The sequence below is a fragment of the Theropithecus gelada genome, chromosome 1 (genome assembly GCF_003255815.1).
Source record: "Theropithecus gelada isolate Dixy chromosome 1, Tgel_1.0, whole genome shotgun sequence".
NCBI lineage: Eukaryota > Metazoa > Chordata > Mammalia > Primates > Cercopithecidae > Theropithecus > Theropithecus gelada.
In genome coordinates, this window is record NC_037668.1 from 91,234,852 (window position 1) to 91,250,718 (window position 15,867).

General features: G+C 37.6%; 1 protein-coding gene across 1 annotated transcript in view; it reads left to right on the top strand.

Annotated features, from left to right (window-relative positions):
- The window catches only part of ALG6 (ALG6, alpha-1,3-glucosyltransferase), a 65,723-nt gene extending 52,918 nt beyond the window's left edge, over positions 1-12,805 (top strand). Inside the window, exons 13-15 of the mRNA XM_025390891.1 lie at positions 4,337-4,405; positions 4,532-4,730; positions 12,424-12,805. Of these exons, the coding sequence (XP_025246676.1) occupies positions 4,337-4,405; positions 4,532-4,730; positions 12,424-12,621 (466 nt within the window). The 3' untranslated portion in view covers positions 12,622-12,805. The remainder of the gene's footprint in view (positions 1-4,336; positions 4,406-4,531; positions 4,731-12,423) is intronic.
- The last annotated feature ends 3,062 nt before the right edge of the window (positions 12,806-15,867 follow it).

Below are 15,867 nucleotides of genomic sequence, written 5' to 3' on the forward strand. Positions count from 1 at the left end.
CTTGGCCTCCCAAAGTGCTGGGATTACAGGTGTGAACCACTGCATCCAGCCCCTTTGCCCAATTTTTAATTGGGTTGTCATTTTTTGAGTTTTAGGAGTTCTTTTTATATCCTGGGTACTAACCTTTATCAGACATATGATTCACAAATATTTTCTCCCATTCTTTGGGTTGTCTTTTGTACCCTCTTGATAGTGTTCTTTGATGCACGAAATTTTTAATTTTGATGAAGTCTAATTTACCTGTCTTGTCTTTTGATTGTACTTTTGGTATATATGTAAGAAACCGGTGCCAAACTCAAGGAAATAAAGATTTACCCTCATTTTCCTTCTAAGAGTTTTATGGAGTTAGCTCTTACATTTATGTCTTTGATCCATTTTGAGTTAATTTTAATTTTTTTTTTTTTTTTTTTTTTTTGAGACAGAGCCTTGGTCTGTCACTGAGGTTAGAGTGCAGTGGTGCAATCTTGGCTCACTACAGCCTCCACCTCCTGGGTTCAAGCAATTCTCCTGCCTCAGCCTCCTGAGTAGCTGGGACTACAGTTGCCTGCCACAACACCTGGCTAATTTTTGTATTTTTAGTAGAGACAGGAGTTTCATCATGTTGGCCAGGCTGGTCTCGAACTCCTGACCTCAAGTGATCTGCCTGCCTTGGCCTCCCAAAGTGCTGGGATTACAGGCATGGGCCACCGTGCCCAGTTGAGGTTTTATATATGGTGTGAGGAAGGTAGACTGTTCTTCAGAGGAGTTTTGTTGAAAAAGGAAGCAGAAAAATAGGGCAATAATTGGTAGAGAAAATGGGGTCAAGATAGGTTTGTTTGTTTAAGAGAGGAGCAATAAAGGCAGGGGAATGATGAGCAGAGAAGGAAAGCTGATGGTACAGGATCTTGAGAGGAGGAGGAGCTGCTGGAGCACTGTCCTTCAGAAAGGGAGATGGGGTACGATCTAGAGCACAAATGGAAGAATTGGCATCGGACAGATGTGTGAAGAGTTCCTCTTTAGTAAAAGGGGTGAATAGGCTATATTGGTAGAGATGCTGGGAAGGGAGTAAATGTGATGGTGGGCATCTGTGAAAGTTCTCTTTTAACTGCTTCAATTTTCTTATTGAAGTGAGGGAAAGTCATTAGCCAAGAGTGGGTTGAAGCTGTTGGAAGTAGGAGGGAGAAGTGTGAAACATTTTCTAAGGAGAGACAGAGTGTAAACAGATCAGGGAAATATATAGTAATTGCAGGGCACTTGAATATCATGATCATGTATTTAAAGTGAGAGCAGTTAGTATGGGTAGCTGTTGTTCTCTAGAGCAGTTGTTCAGCACGGTTGGAGTAAGCACTGGTGGAAAGTTGGGTATTTCCAGGTTTATGGTTTTGTCTGGTGAGGATAACTCCCTTGCTTGAGGGCTTAAGAGTGAATGTATGAGAGTGATTATAATGATTGACCTTGGAATTTAAGATAGGTAAAAAGGGAAAAGGCTGTGGAAGCGATGAGGGAAAGTGAAAAGGTGGTAGGAACAATGGATCGAAGATCTTGGTGGGATCAAAAGATGGTTGGAGTTGGAATATCTAAAAGGCAGGAGTCATGGAGGAGGTGCAGTCTAAAGTATGACCCTAAGGGACAGGATTAAAGATGAGATCCCTAGAAGAGAGGCATTCTAGCAAATGAGAGGGAAGATCTATGTATATTTTAAATTACCAAGAATTAAGTCAGTATGTAGAGAGTGATAGCGAGAAAGGAGTTGAAATCTTTGGGTAATGGAGGAAGCAGCCCTGTGGTTGGTCAGTATTTACAAGATAGGGAATAATCGGGGATAAAGTGTGATTACATGAGGTTCAAAGCTGGAGATTATTAGGATGGAGAGAGGAAGAACTGGTAGGAAAGTAGTGAGGAAAATCAAGGAGGTTACTTCCCACCTCCAGGCCACGTCACTTGAAGACTGTGGAAACAACAAAAACAGACACAGTTGAGAGGGCAGAGGGCAGTACTGTCCTCAGAGGAGACAGCCAGGCATTGTTTCAAACAAGGTGGTAAAGGGAGGGGTTCAGAGAAGAGGTTGAGGATGTAGGGAATTTCGCTGTTTGGTGATGAATTTTAAGTACTTTGTGGTTAGGAGCTGAGTTATAATCATCTTTGTATTCCTTTCAGAGCAGTGCTTATATGTAGTAAGTTTTTTTTAAGAGACAAGGTCTCACTCAGTCACCCAGGCTAGAGCACAGTGACATGGTCATAGCTCACTGCAGCCTCGGACTCCTGGGCTCAAGTGAGCCTCCCACTTCAGCCTCCCAAGTAACAAGTACCTCAGGCATGCATCACCATGCCAGGCTAATTTTTAAATTTTTTGTAGAGGTGGTATCTTGCTATGTTCTCTAGGCTGGTCTTGAACTCCTGGGCTCAAGTGACCCTCCCACCTTGGCCTCCCAAAGTGCTAGGATTACAGTTGTCAGCCACTGCGCCTGGCTATAATACATTTTTGATCAATGCTTGTGTTTGGTAGATAAATATTGAATGCATAAATGGGAAATAATTAAACCAGAAAGAGAAAACAGTATTTATTGAGCACCTTCGATGAGCTTGCTGTTAATATGCATCCATTCTCAGGCAGTGAAATGGAAAGTCCTCTAGTAATTTCTTTTTTTTTTTGAGACGGAGTCTCACTCTTTCGCCAGGCTGGAGTGCAGTGGCACAATCTTGGCTCACTGCAACCTCCAACTCCCTGGTTCAAGTGATTCTCCTGCCTCAGCCTCCTGAGTAGCTGGGATTACAGGCACGCGCCATCAAGTCCAGCTATTTTTTTTTTTTGTATTTTTAGTAGAGACGGGGTTTCACCATGTTGGCCAGGATGATCTCGAACTCCTGACCTCGTGATCTGCCTGTCTCAGCGTCCCAAAGTGCTGGGATCACAGGTGTGAGCCACTGCACCCCGCCTAGTAATTTCTTTTAGTAGTTTTCAATCAGTTTATAATCCCAGGGTTTAAACCTCATATATTAGTTGACATAGGAAAAAGTCATCCTTCTAGGAAAGGGGGAGAATGCCCACATCTTTATAGAGCACCTTTTAAAATAAGGATGATAACAGTTATTCAACAACCACCATCATTAGGAAAGTTTATTGTATTTTAAAAAATAAACACTAGATGATCCCTGCAAAGAGTTCTTTCAACTACTTAAGAATATGGGGTACTATTATTATTATTTCCATTCCCACTTAAGAAAATAGATTCTTTGCTCAAGGTCACACAGTAAATCAATGGCAAACATGGGGGCCAGGACTCAGGACTTCAGACTAGCAATGCTCCTTCCTTGAGCATTGCCACAATTGAATCCTGAAGGTACTAGAACAGGAGTTGTGGTAAGGAGGTCACAGGGCTGAGAGCTATGACCCTAAACTACTTTTTTTTTTTTTTTTTTTTTTTAAATGGAGATGGAGTCTTGCCCTGTTGTCTCGCTCTGTCGCCCAAGCTGGAGTGCGGTGGCATGATCTCAGCTCACTGCAATCTCCTCCTCCTGGGTTCAAGCAGTTCTCCTGCCTCAGCCTCCCAAGTAGCTGGGATTACAGGCATGCACCACCAAGCTCAGCTATTTTTTTTTTTTTTTTTTTGGTATTTTTAGTAGAGATGGGATTTCACCATGTTGGCCAGGCTGGTCTTGAACTCCTGACCTCAAGTGATCTACTAGCCTTGGCCTACCAAAGTGCTGGGATTACAGGCCTGAGCCACTGTGCCTGGCCCCTAAACAACTCTTTGATAAAGCCAGTGGTTCTATTTATTGGCATTGTGCTTCCTGTTCCTATACTACTTCTCTTTTCATGTAGCTCTTCCTACTAATTTCTTCCTCCTTTTAATTTTACTATTATCAATTTGTTTTCCTTTATCCTCTTGCCTCTCTTGTCATCTCCAGTGGCATGATGATCTTGTCTGCCATAACTTTAGTTTTAACTTAGTGGAGTAATATGTAACATGAAAGAACATAAAAGAGATGCTTGAAAACAATACTAGCAATTCATATTTACCAAGTACTACGAAATACATGACAAAGCCTTCTCAGATTTGTTTATCTGATCCTTTTCTTAAGCTACTTGTTTGTGTGATAGAGGAAAAAAGTTCCATTAATGGCATACTGGAAGCAGCAGTTTTCCAATTATTATGAGAAGTTGACACCTCTGTGCCTGTGTCTAGGCTAATTTAGTCTGGACTGTTAACAAAATGAATCAGTAGTACATGTGAAGACCTTCCTGGCTTTTTTTAAGCTACCTCTGAAAATCAGACAGATAAAATGTGTTTATATTTTTTAAGTTAGGAGTTGAAATTATATTCTGTAATATTATTTTTTTTCTTTACCATTTTAGACCAGTCTGCTTAGTTTTAAGTGAAATTCCTTTTATGTCTACTTGGTTTTTACTTGTGTCAACATTTAGGTAAGTCATACCAATTTCCATATATTTACAGTATAATTCTTATAAACTAATTTAAAACTTTTTAATAAAGTGGTTATGGTTTGAATTGATGATTCTCTTTTGATTTTTAAAAATTTTCCTTTACAGTCTGCTACCTCTTCTATTGAAGGATGAACTCCTAATGCCTTCTGTTGTGACAACAATGGCATTTTTTATAGCTTGTGTAACTTCCTTTTCAATATTTGAAAAGACTTCTGAAGAAGAACTGCAGTTGAAATCCTTTTCCATTTCTGTGAGGAAATATCTTCCATGTTTTACATTTCTTTCAAGAATGATACAATATTTGGTAAGTTCAATTTTTAAGAAATGGCACATTTTTTTTTTAGCATGCCACTATTTAAAAAAATTATTGAAGTAGTGGTTTTCTTTTATAGCTTTTTTAGATATAATTCACATAAACCCACTCATTTAAAGTATACAAGTTAGTGGTTTTAAGTATATGCACAGATTTGTACAACTATCACCATCATCTAATTTTACATGGTTTTTGTCACTCCCGGAATAAATTCTGTACCCATTAGCATTCATTCCCCATTCCATTCTCACTCCTAACTCCCTTCCTTGGACAGCCAGCTTCTGCCCCTTTAGATTTGCCTACTTTGGACATTGCCTATAAATGGAATGTATTAGTCAGCTACAGCTGCCATAACAAAATACCACACTAGGTTTCTTAAACAACAGAAATTAATTTTCTTACAGTTCTAGAGACTAAAAGTTCAAGATCAAGGGTTGGTTCTACCATCAGGGTTGGTTTCTGGTGAGGCCTCTCTTCCTGGCTTGTAGAAGGTCTCTACTTTATATGTCACACATGGAGAGAGACCTTTGTTGTCTCTTCCTTTTCTTGTAAGGATATGAGTACTATTGGATTAGGGCCCCATTCTTATCACCTGATTTAATCTTATTTACCTCCTGAAAGGCTGTATCTCCAAATATAGTCACACTGGGGGTTAGGGCTTCAACATATGAATTTTAATTCAGTCCATAACATGGGATAATAAAATTGTGGTCTTTTATGACTGGGTTCTTTCACTTAGCGCGCGCGCTACTTTTTTTTTTTTTTTTTTGAGACAGTCTTTCTCCGTCACCCAGGCTGGAATGCAGTGGTGCAATCTTGTCTCACTGCAATCTCTGCCTCCCGGGTACAAGCGATTCTCCTGCCTCGGCCTCCCTAGTAGCTGGAACTATAGGCATGTGCCACCATGCCCGCCTAATTTTTGTATTTTTAGTAGAGATGGGGTTTCACTATGTTGGCTGGGCTGGTCTCAAACTTCTGACCTCATGATCTGCCTGCCTCGGCCTCCCAAAGTGCTGGGATTACAGGTGTGAGCCACTGCACCCGGCCACTTAGCATATTTTTGAGGTTCATTTATGTTATAGCATATATCAGTACTTTATTCCTTTTTATTACCAAATTATATTCCATTATGTGGATATACCACATTTTGTTTATCCATTCATCAATTAATGGACATTTAGTTGTTTCTACTTTTTTAGTGTTATGAATAGTGCTGTTGTGAACATTTGTTTACAAGGTATTGAGTGCACATATGTTTTCATTTCCCTTATGTGTATACCTGGGAGTAGAATTGCTAGATCATATGGTAATTCTATGTTTAACATCTTCAGAAACTGCCAAACTCTTTTCCAAAGTACAGCACAATTCTTCACTCTCACCAACCGTGTGTGAGGGTTCTAATTTCTCCACATCTTTCACAGCATTTGTTGTCTTTTTCATTACAACCATCTTAATGGGTGTGAGGTGGTATTTCATTGGAGTTCTGACTTGCATTTCCCTAATGACTAATGATGTTGAACATCTTCTCATGTGCTTATTGGCCATTTGTGTATCTTCTTTGGAGAAATGCCTATTCAAACCCTTTGCCCATTTTAAACTGGGTTGTCTTTTTATTTTTGATCTGTAAGAGTTTTTTAAAAATATATATTCTTGATATGAGTTCCTTACCAGATATTTAACTTGCAAGTATTCACTCCCATTCTGTGTGTTACCTTTTCACTTTCTTGATGGTATCATTTACAGCACAAAAGTTTTGATTTTGATAACTTCAGTGTATCTATTTTTTTCTTTTGTTGTGCTTTTGGTGTCATATCTAAGAAACCACTGTATAACCAGTGGTCACAAATACTTACCCCTGTATTTTCTTCTAAGAGTTTTATAGTTTTTATATCTATGCCTTTGAGTCACTTTGAGTTAATATTGTATATGGTGTGAGGTAGGAGTCTGACTTTATTCAGTTATTTCAGTTGCACTGAATTGTCTTAGCATTCTTGTTGAAAATCAGTTGTTCTTAAATATAAGGGTTTATTTCTGGACTCTCAGTTCTGTTCCATTGATCTATATGTCTATCCTTATGCCACTGCCACACTGTCTTGTTTACTGTAGCTTTGTAGTTTTGAAATTGAAAATGCAAGTCCACTGATTTTGTTTTTTTACAAGATTGTTTTATCTATCTTACATCCCTTTATTTTCATATTGTTTTTAGAAGTTCATCAGTTTTCTCCCAAAACCCAGCTGAGATTTTGATAGGGACTGAGTTGATTCTGCATGTCAGTTTGTGGAATATCGCTTTATTTTTTTGAGACAAGGTCTCGCTCTGTTGCCCAGGTTGGAGTGCAGTGGTGTGATCTTGGCTCACTGCAACCTCTGCCTCCCAGGCTCAAGCAATCTTCCCACCTCAGCCTGGTGCATTTATAACTCGTTGCAATTAAGGAATAGCCGTGACTATAGGCGTGTGCCACCACACCTGGCTAATTTTTTTAGAGATAGACTTTCACCGTGAATATTGCCATCTTAATATTTAGTCTTCCAATGAACAAACACAGGATGTATTTCCATTTATTTAGATATTTAATTTCTTTCAACAATGTTTTGCAGTTTTCAGTGTAAAAATTTTGGACTACTTTTGTTAAATTTATTCTTAAGTATAATGAATGACCCTAAAGCATAATTCTTTATGATGCTATTGTAAAGGAATTGTTTCTTAATTTCATTTTCATAATGTTCATTGCTACTATATACAAATATAATATTTTGGTATATTGAACTTGTATTCTTTGGCATAGGTTTTTAATAGATTTCCTACAGTTTTCGATATACAAGATAATGTAATCTGCAAACCATGAGTTTTACTTCTTCCTTTCTGATGTGGATGACTTTTATCTTTTATTTCTCTTACTTGCCTAATTACCCTAGGACCTATAATACAGTGTTGAATATAGGTAACAAGAGTGGACATCTTCTCTTTTACTTGATGTTAGAGGGAAAGCATATGGTCTATCACCATTAACCATGATGTTAACTGTGGGCTTTTTAAAATAGATGTCCTTTATCTGGTTGAGGAAGTTCTCTTCAGTTCCTAGTTTACATGTTTTTATCATGAAAAAATGTTGGATTCTAATTCTTTTTCTGCATCTTTGGTCGTGTGTGTGTGTTTTTTCCTTTATTCTATTAACATGACGTATTTCATTGATTGATTTTTGTATGTTAAACTAACCTTGAATTCGTAGGATAAATCCTACTGGATCATGGTGTATAATTCTTTTTATCTGCCACTGGCTTCAGTTTGCCAGTATTCTTTTGATGATTTTTGCATTTATATTCATGAGAGATACTAATATGTGGTTTTCAGGTGATGTCTTTGTCTACTCATAAAGTTCATATATTTAAGGGACATCACGTTATATTCAAGGCTGTCTAAAATGCTAGATTGCAATCTATTTGAGGGCAAGAACTCTGCATTTTATACATACCATTTTATCTATAGCATCTATCAGTGCCTGGCAAAGAATAGGTGCTCTGATTTTTGTTTGTTGAATGAATGGATATTCATCTAATTATTATAATGAAAAATTAGAGGCAGCTCAATTGTCCAGTAGTTGAAAAATGCTACATGAACAAGTATATAAGCTCCACGGAATATTTGGCAACTATTACAAATGTTAGGAAGTTGTTGTTGAGACAGGATCTAACTCTGTTGCCTAGGCTGGAGTGCGGTGGTGCATTTATAATTCACTGCAACCTGGAACTCCTGGGCCCAAGTGATCCTCCTTCCTCAGCCTCCTGAGTAGCTAGGATTATAGGCATGTACCGTCATGCTTGCCTAATTTTTATTTTTTATTTTATTTTTTTTGAGATGGAGTTTCACTCTTGTTGCCCAGGCTGGAGTGCAATGGCGTGATCTCAGCTCACTGCAACCTCCCTCTCCTGGGTTTATGCAATGCTTCTGCCTCAGCCTCCTGAGTAGCTGGGACTATAGGTGCGTGCCACCATGCCTGGCCAATTTTTGTATTTTTAGTAGAGATGGGGTTTCACCATATTGGCCAGGCTGGTCTCGAACTTCTGACCTTGTGATCCGCCTGCCTCAGCCTCCCAAAGTGCTGGGATTACAGGCGTGAGCTACCACGCCCAGCCCAACAGGCTATACTTATTTATATTTTTGAGGACTACATAGAGGATTGCCCAAAGTACCCAGATAACAAAAAGAAAAGAATGACTAACTTTATTAGGGGAGCGTAGGGGAAGGTTTCAAAGGAGATATTTTATATTTAGATCTTGTAGGAAGACAAGGCAGGTATTCTTAGGGCAGAGTTCAATGGGTGTCCTGAAGGCTTTGCACTTTAGGTAATGACCATGGAGGATAGGGGTGTGGGAGGTAGGAAGTTAAGAGGTGAACAGGAAAGACAAGGAGAGGATTAACTTTATTCAGGGGTTCAAATGGAAAGTAGATATAAAGTTCACTTTTTGTTAGTACAGGCCCAGATTCCTGAGTGTATGTCAAAGTCTAGCCCTATTGTGATATTCACAGTCTGGTCCAGTAATCTTAAGGTGAGGACCACCATGGACTCCCAGATTTGTTTGTTCTTTAATAAACAGTTTTTGAGCACTTACTATATTGTCAAACATTGTTCTGGAGGCTGAGGATACAGCAGTGACCAAAACTAACAGAAATCCGTGCTTCCGTAGAGGTTGCATGCTAGTGGAGAAATCCAGCACCAGCATATGTAAAATATATAGCGTGTCAGAGGGTGATAAGTGCTATGGAGAACAACAAAGCAAGGGAGAAATGGATATGATTTGCAGGAGGGATTAATGCAATTTTAAAGTGGCAGGGCTTTCTTGAGCAAAGAACCAAAGGAAGTAAACTACAGATAATTGAGGGTAGAACATCCTAGAAGAGAAAACTGCAAATTCAGTGAACATCATGGAGGTCATGGTGATTGGAGCTGGGTAGGGGAAAGAAATAATAGGACCTAAGATTAGAGAGGTAACAGTGTAGTTTCCTATAATGGGACTAGAATCTGACTTACATCTTCAAAAGGCCCCTATGGTAGCTATGTGGAGGAGATTGTGGATAATGGAATCCATGAGATGATAGTGCTGTGGACCAGGGTAGCAGTGGAAGTGGTTAGAAATGGTCAGATTTTTGATATATTTTGAAGGTAGAGCCAACAGGAATTGCTGGGGTTGTGAAAGAGAGGTGTTCAGGATGACTCTAAGGTTTTTGGCATACATAACTGAATGAGTGGGGTTGCCATTTACCAAATTGAAGGAAGCAAAGCATGCTGAAGGAACTGTGTGTGTGATGGGGACAATGGGGAGTATGGGGAGATCAAGAGTTTTTCACATTTAGTTTTAGATGCCTATTAAATATCCAAGTAGAGGTAGAGTTTAGCACAAGCTCGTCCAACCTGCAACCGAGGACGGCTTTGAATGCAGTGCAATACAAATTCGTAGTTTCTTAAAACCTGGAGTTTTTTTGCGATATTTTTAAAAGCTCATCAGCTGTTGTTAGTGTTGGTGTATTTTATGTGTGGCCTAAGACAATTCTTCTGTTTCCAGTGTGGCCCAGGGAAGCCAAAAGATTGGACAACCCTGGTTTAGGGGAAAGGGCCAGGCTGGAGACGAAGTTGAGTCTTTACATATAGTTGGTAATTAAAGTCATGCTACTGGATGACTCACTAAGGGTATGAGGATAGATTAATCAGAGGAATAGGTATGAAGCCCCAGAATGCAGAGGTAGGGGACATGAGGAACCAGCAAAGATGTCTAAGAATTAACTGGGTGAGGTAGGAGAGAACCAGGAGAGTATGATGTCATGGAAGCCAAGTGAATGAAGTGTTTCAGTGAGAGGGTTCAGTGAGTGATTTCAAATGCTAATGAGAAAATCAGGTAAGGCAGTAAGAACTGACCATTGGATTTAGTACACTGGAGGTCATTATGGGTATTTGACCATAGCAGTTTCATAGTGATTGGCAGTTTCATAGCCCAATTGGTAGGGGTTTACTAGTGAATGGGATGAAGACTGGACACAGCATGTTTATATTTATAGGCAACTGTTTGGGAAGCAAGTGTAAATAGGAGCAGACAAATGGGGTAATAGTTGGAGCAAGGGAGGGGTTTTGTTCTGTTTAACACTGATTCAAGATTGTGGTATTATGACATTTCAACCAGTCCCATATTTCTGAAGTTTGAAACTTTTATTTTGAAGATTTCATTCCAGATGTTTGCACTTCCCACTAAGGTTGTCTCAGGAATTTTTTTCCTTTAATGACACTGGGAGCCTTTGTTTATATCTGCTTGTAAGCTTTCTTGGCGCCTATCCTCGCTTTTCCATTTGGAATGATCACTGCATTACTCTCTATTTAGACCTTACCGATATTGTCATAATGTAGCCAACAGTTAAGGCATCTTTTAGGGTTCTGTGTCCCACCCACTTCATGGAAGTCACTACTGTTTTTCACTACTTGCTTTCTACATTTATTTATACTGCTAGTGTATACCTATGTACTGTGCTAGGGATAAAATGAGTAAGATCTTGCTGGTCTTTGTCTTAAAGGAGCTCACAGTCTAAAGCCAGTCTGTCCAGTATGGTAGCCACTAGACATATATAGAAATTTAAGCGTATTAAATTTAAATAAAAATTCAGTTCCTCAGTCACAGTAAGTACATTTCAAATGCCCAATAGCCACATGTGGTTAGCAGCTACTATACTGGAGTGCAGACAAAACATTTTCATTACTGCAGGAGGTTCTATTGTATAGCACATTGGCCTAGAAAAGACACTAACTGATGACCACACAACTACAGTAAATGTGCTAATTATTTTTACTACTCATCTTGGTATTTAAGCCAGTGTGACTTTGTGATTTTATTTAACATTCTCCTAAGCAGATGGAAAACTCTTTGAGGCCAGAGGACATTTTCTTTCATGTGCCCTAATGTGCTTTACTCATTGAAAGCATTTAATGAATAAGAAATGTAATTTTCCATTTGCCATGGAAAACTTTTTCACAGATGGGTTCTCAGGATTAGCTTAGAATTTTAAAAATTGATACAGAATAGATGTATATATTTTGGGGGTACATGTGATATTCATTCATGTAATGCGTGAAGATCAGATCAGCGTAACTGGGCTATCCATTACCTTAAAAATACGTCTTTATGCTAGGAACATTCAACTTATTTTCTAGCTATTTTGAAATGTACATTGTTAACTATAGTCAGCCTACGGACCTGCCAAACATTAGGTTTTATTTTTTCTAGGTACCTATATATTTGTACCCATTAGCTTAGAATTTTATATCCTGTTGGGCCCCAGGGGATGCTACATATTTAACCCTGACTAGCGTTAATATTTGTCCCAGATACCTTTCTTCAGTGCCTTGTTGGTAGGAAGTATAAGACAGGGGTCCTCAGGTTTTGGCTACACATGGGAATCACTTGGAGAGCTTTAAAAAGTACTGAGGCCTGATTTAGTTGGTCTGGGGTGTGATGTGGGCATTGAGATTTTAAAAACCTCTCATATGATTCTAATAGGAAGTCAAAGTTGAGATACACCAGAATAAATTAGACCTTTAACCCTCACCTTTAATTTTGCTTATTTAATAGCTACAAGTCAATGTTTACAGTACATTTAAATTTCACCTTTTATACTACTCAGTAATCCTTTTTTTCCTTGCAGTTTCTTATCTCAGTTATCACTATGGTGCTTCTGACGCTGATGACTGTCACACTGGATCCTCCTCAGAAACTACCGGACTTATTTTCTGTATTGGTGTGTTTTGTATCTTGCTTGAACTTCTTGTTCTTCTTGGTATACTTTAACATTATAATCATGTGGGATTCCAAAAGTGGAAGAAATCAGAAGAAAATCAGCTAGCTGTATTCCTAAACAAATTGTTTCCTGAACAAATGTGAAAATATGAACAGTGCTGAAAGGTTTTGTGAACTTTTTGCTATGTATAAATGAAATTACCATTTTGAGAACCATGGAACCATAGGAAATGAAATGGTGAAAAGTCATTGTTGTCTACACAAAATAAATGTATATGGAGACCAAAGACCAATGGAGGCTTGTCTAAGTACTGCTTGGCCAAAACATATTGTGGTTTTATTATTCACAGCTATTCAGATGGGGAAAAAAGAGAAACATGTCCTTAATCCCATTGTTTACTCAGGAAATGCACTTTTTAAATGTCTTGAAAAAAGTGAGAAATATTTCTTGGTATTTGCTTTGTCTAAACCTGCTTCCTTCATCAGACCATATAGTGAGCTTAATGGAAGAATTGAGCCCCTTCTTTTTAATGGAAATCACTAATTTTGGTATTCAAATTTACATTTTAGAATACAAGTAGTGTGTATTTCACTGTGTAGAAGTTATGTCTTAGGGAATTTAATTTGTGATAATCTTTTTAATTACTGAGAAGGCAATTTAAACTGCCTGAAGTCTGAATATGCCTTATTACACATGCAAATTTGATTGTTTTAACAAGGCAAATAAACCATGATCTTATTTGCAAGAATGCATATTTTAATACAATTAAAAATGAATTTTCCTGAATTTAAATGTAAGTTTTAACTTTAAGTGGTTTGAGTGAAGTCTTCTTAATCACACATAATCACTGGTTTTAAACCTCCAGAATCATTCTGTTTAAACATTATATTATACATATATATTATTATGAGATGGTTCAAGGTTACCACTGCCAGAGCATTGATTCATGTTAATTCCATCCTATTAATACTGTATCACCCTATATTAGCAGAAGCCCATATTTATTATAGTTTTCAACTGGTAAAAATAATGCATGATATCCATGTTGTAGTTTCTCATATAAAGATATGTTTTCTTTAGTCTCTGTAATAAAGATAATCATTTTCCCATCAACATTTTTTAAGGAATATGTTTCTTTCAGAAGATAGCCATTAAACTATATTAAGTGGTGGTATATTTTAAAATAGTGCAAATCAAACCACATACAGAAAAATACTGGTTCTAGACATGGACAGTCACAGGCTGGTGTAAGAAGGTATAAGTTTCTAAATCTGATAAAGGAAGTGGGTTTAGACAAAGCAAAAATCTAGAAAGGTTTCTTTCTCAAAAGACTCAAAGGGCAGGTCAGCGCAGAATAGCAGCCTTGAATCACTGCCGAATCAGCAGGAACATCGCTGTCCACGGTCACCATCTGTAATCACTGTGCCCAAATGTCAGCATCTTGGCTGGCTAGTGTAGCTTTATTTTAAAAAATGTTTTTTGTAATAGTACACTTGTGTTTAACATAGAATGTTGACTTAGATAAATGATGAGGAAGTTATAAATAATTGGAGTAGAATAACTATTATTAGGAAATAAAAGTATTACGTATATATATTAGTAAAATGAAATGCACCTGATTCAAGGTATCATACAGGTAAATTCTGTAAATAAAACCATTCTTCAGATGATTTAATCTTAATCATATTGATTTGCACACTATATTTTTATAGAGACTTGTAGCAGTTATCTTACAAGTATCCCTCCGATCTATTAAAAACCAGTTTAAGAGTTTACATTGAACTTAGAGGGATTAGGTTCCAAAATACCAAAACAAAATACCAAAACCAGAGGCCAGGCACAGTGGTCTCTATTTGAGAGGCTGACACAGGATGATCGCTTGAGACCAGTGAGATACCATCTCAAAAAAAGCAAAATATCAAAAATATCCAGTGATGAATTACGATCACAGAAGTAGGCAACTCCAAAGCATTGCTCTTAGCTAGACTCAAGGCTATAGGGATGTTTTCATATAAATATATTTAGGTTATGCAAAAATATTAAAGATAGATTTCTCACGTGCTTCACTAATATACCTGTCAAAAAATAAGCCCTTCAAAGTCACGTTCCAGTACATTTTAGATAGAGGAGGCACTTCTGAGAAATGCAGTGTTCTCAGCTGCCAATAAACTTAGGCCTGCTTCTTAAAATGAAGAGAATAGGGTGTATGTGCATGTATCATATATGAGGCATACAGAAGTCATTTTCCCTTGAGGACTTAGGGAGGAGTGAAAAATCCCCGATGTAGCATTCTGTCCAAATGATAAACCACAACAAATTGAGTGAAACATTTACAAAAGTCAAGGCAGCCAAAGGAGCCTCTCTGTTCAACAGAAAGAAAGAGACGGATAGGATATAACTAAATAATGGTTAAAGTAACACAGTGGTTTCCAAGTCTCAATTGGTCTCTCTTCTGTTATGTTCATTGGAAGATCAGGGCCAAGTATATCCCCCACAACTTCCCCCTCCCCTCATATAAACATTAGTTTTGTGTGTGGATCTTTCTGCTTTGTCCTTCATGTGGCCTCCAAGGGTGATAAAGTGAGAGTCATCTGATCTACAATGAAAAGAACTGGGAAATGATTCTCAGCAGACCCAGCTGTTCTAAAAGGCAAAAGCTTAGTATATCAAGGGGTCAAACATACAGTAACTGGTTTAATAGCATTAAGCACATACCTATATAACTTGGATTATATATGAAACCAATCTACTTCTTAACCCTGTATTAGCTAACATAGATTACTTTATAAAATGTTTTGGCTTACAACCTAAGGTTAGTTTTCAATGCTAGAATAATCCTTTTTTAGTGTACTTTTGGTAACATCCTATTATAAGCACTGTATCAGAATAAATTTCTTAAACAGTATGAAGAAAATAATTTTTTTCTTATAAATTCTTCAATTATATAAATGAAGGTAATTTATATAATTTATATTAAGTTTTTAAAAACCTTTCATTATAAAAAGGTGAATCTAAAATTTCTCTAAGTGGAAAGTGAGTTATTTTCTTTTTTTCTGAGATAGGTGTCTTGCTATATTGCCCAGTCTGGTCATAAACTCCTGGGCTCAAGCGATCCTCTTGTTTCAGCCTCCTGAGTAGTAGCTGGGATTAAAGGCTTGTGCCATTGCATGCAGTGGAAAATTTTCAACCTTAATTTGTTAACATTTTGTTTCAGATTTTCATGTAGTTTTAATTTTTCATGATATATTCAAATGGCATGGTAATATTTTCTACTAATTTTGTTAAAACTTAGGGCAAGTACCTCAAAGGAGTAGCAGTTTTTCCCTACAGAAATGGTCAAGAAAAGCATAA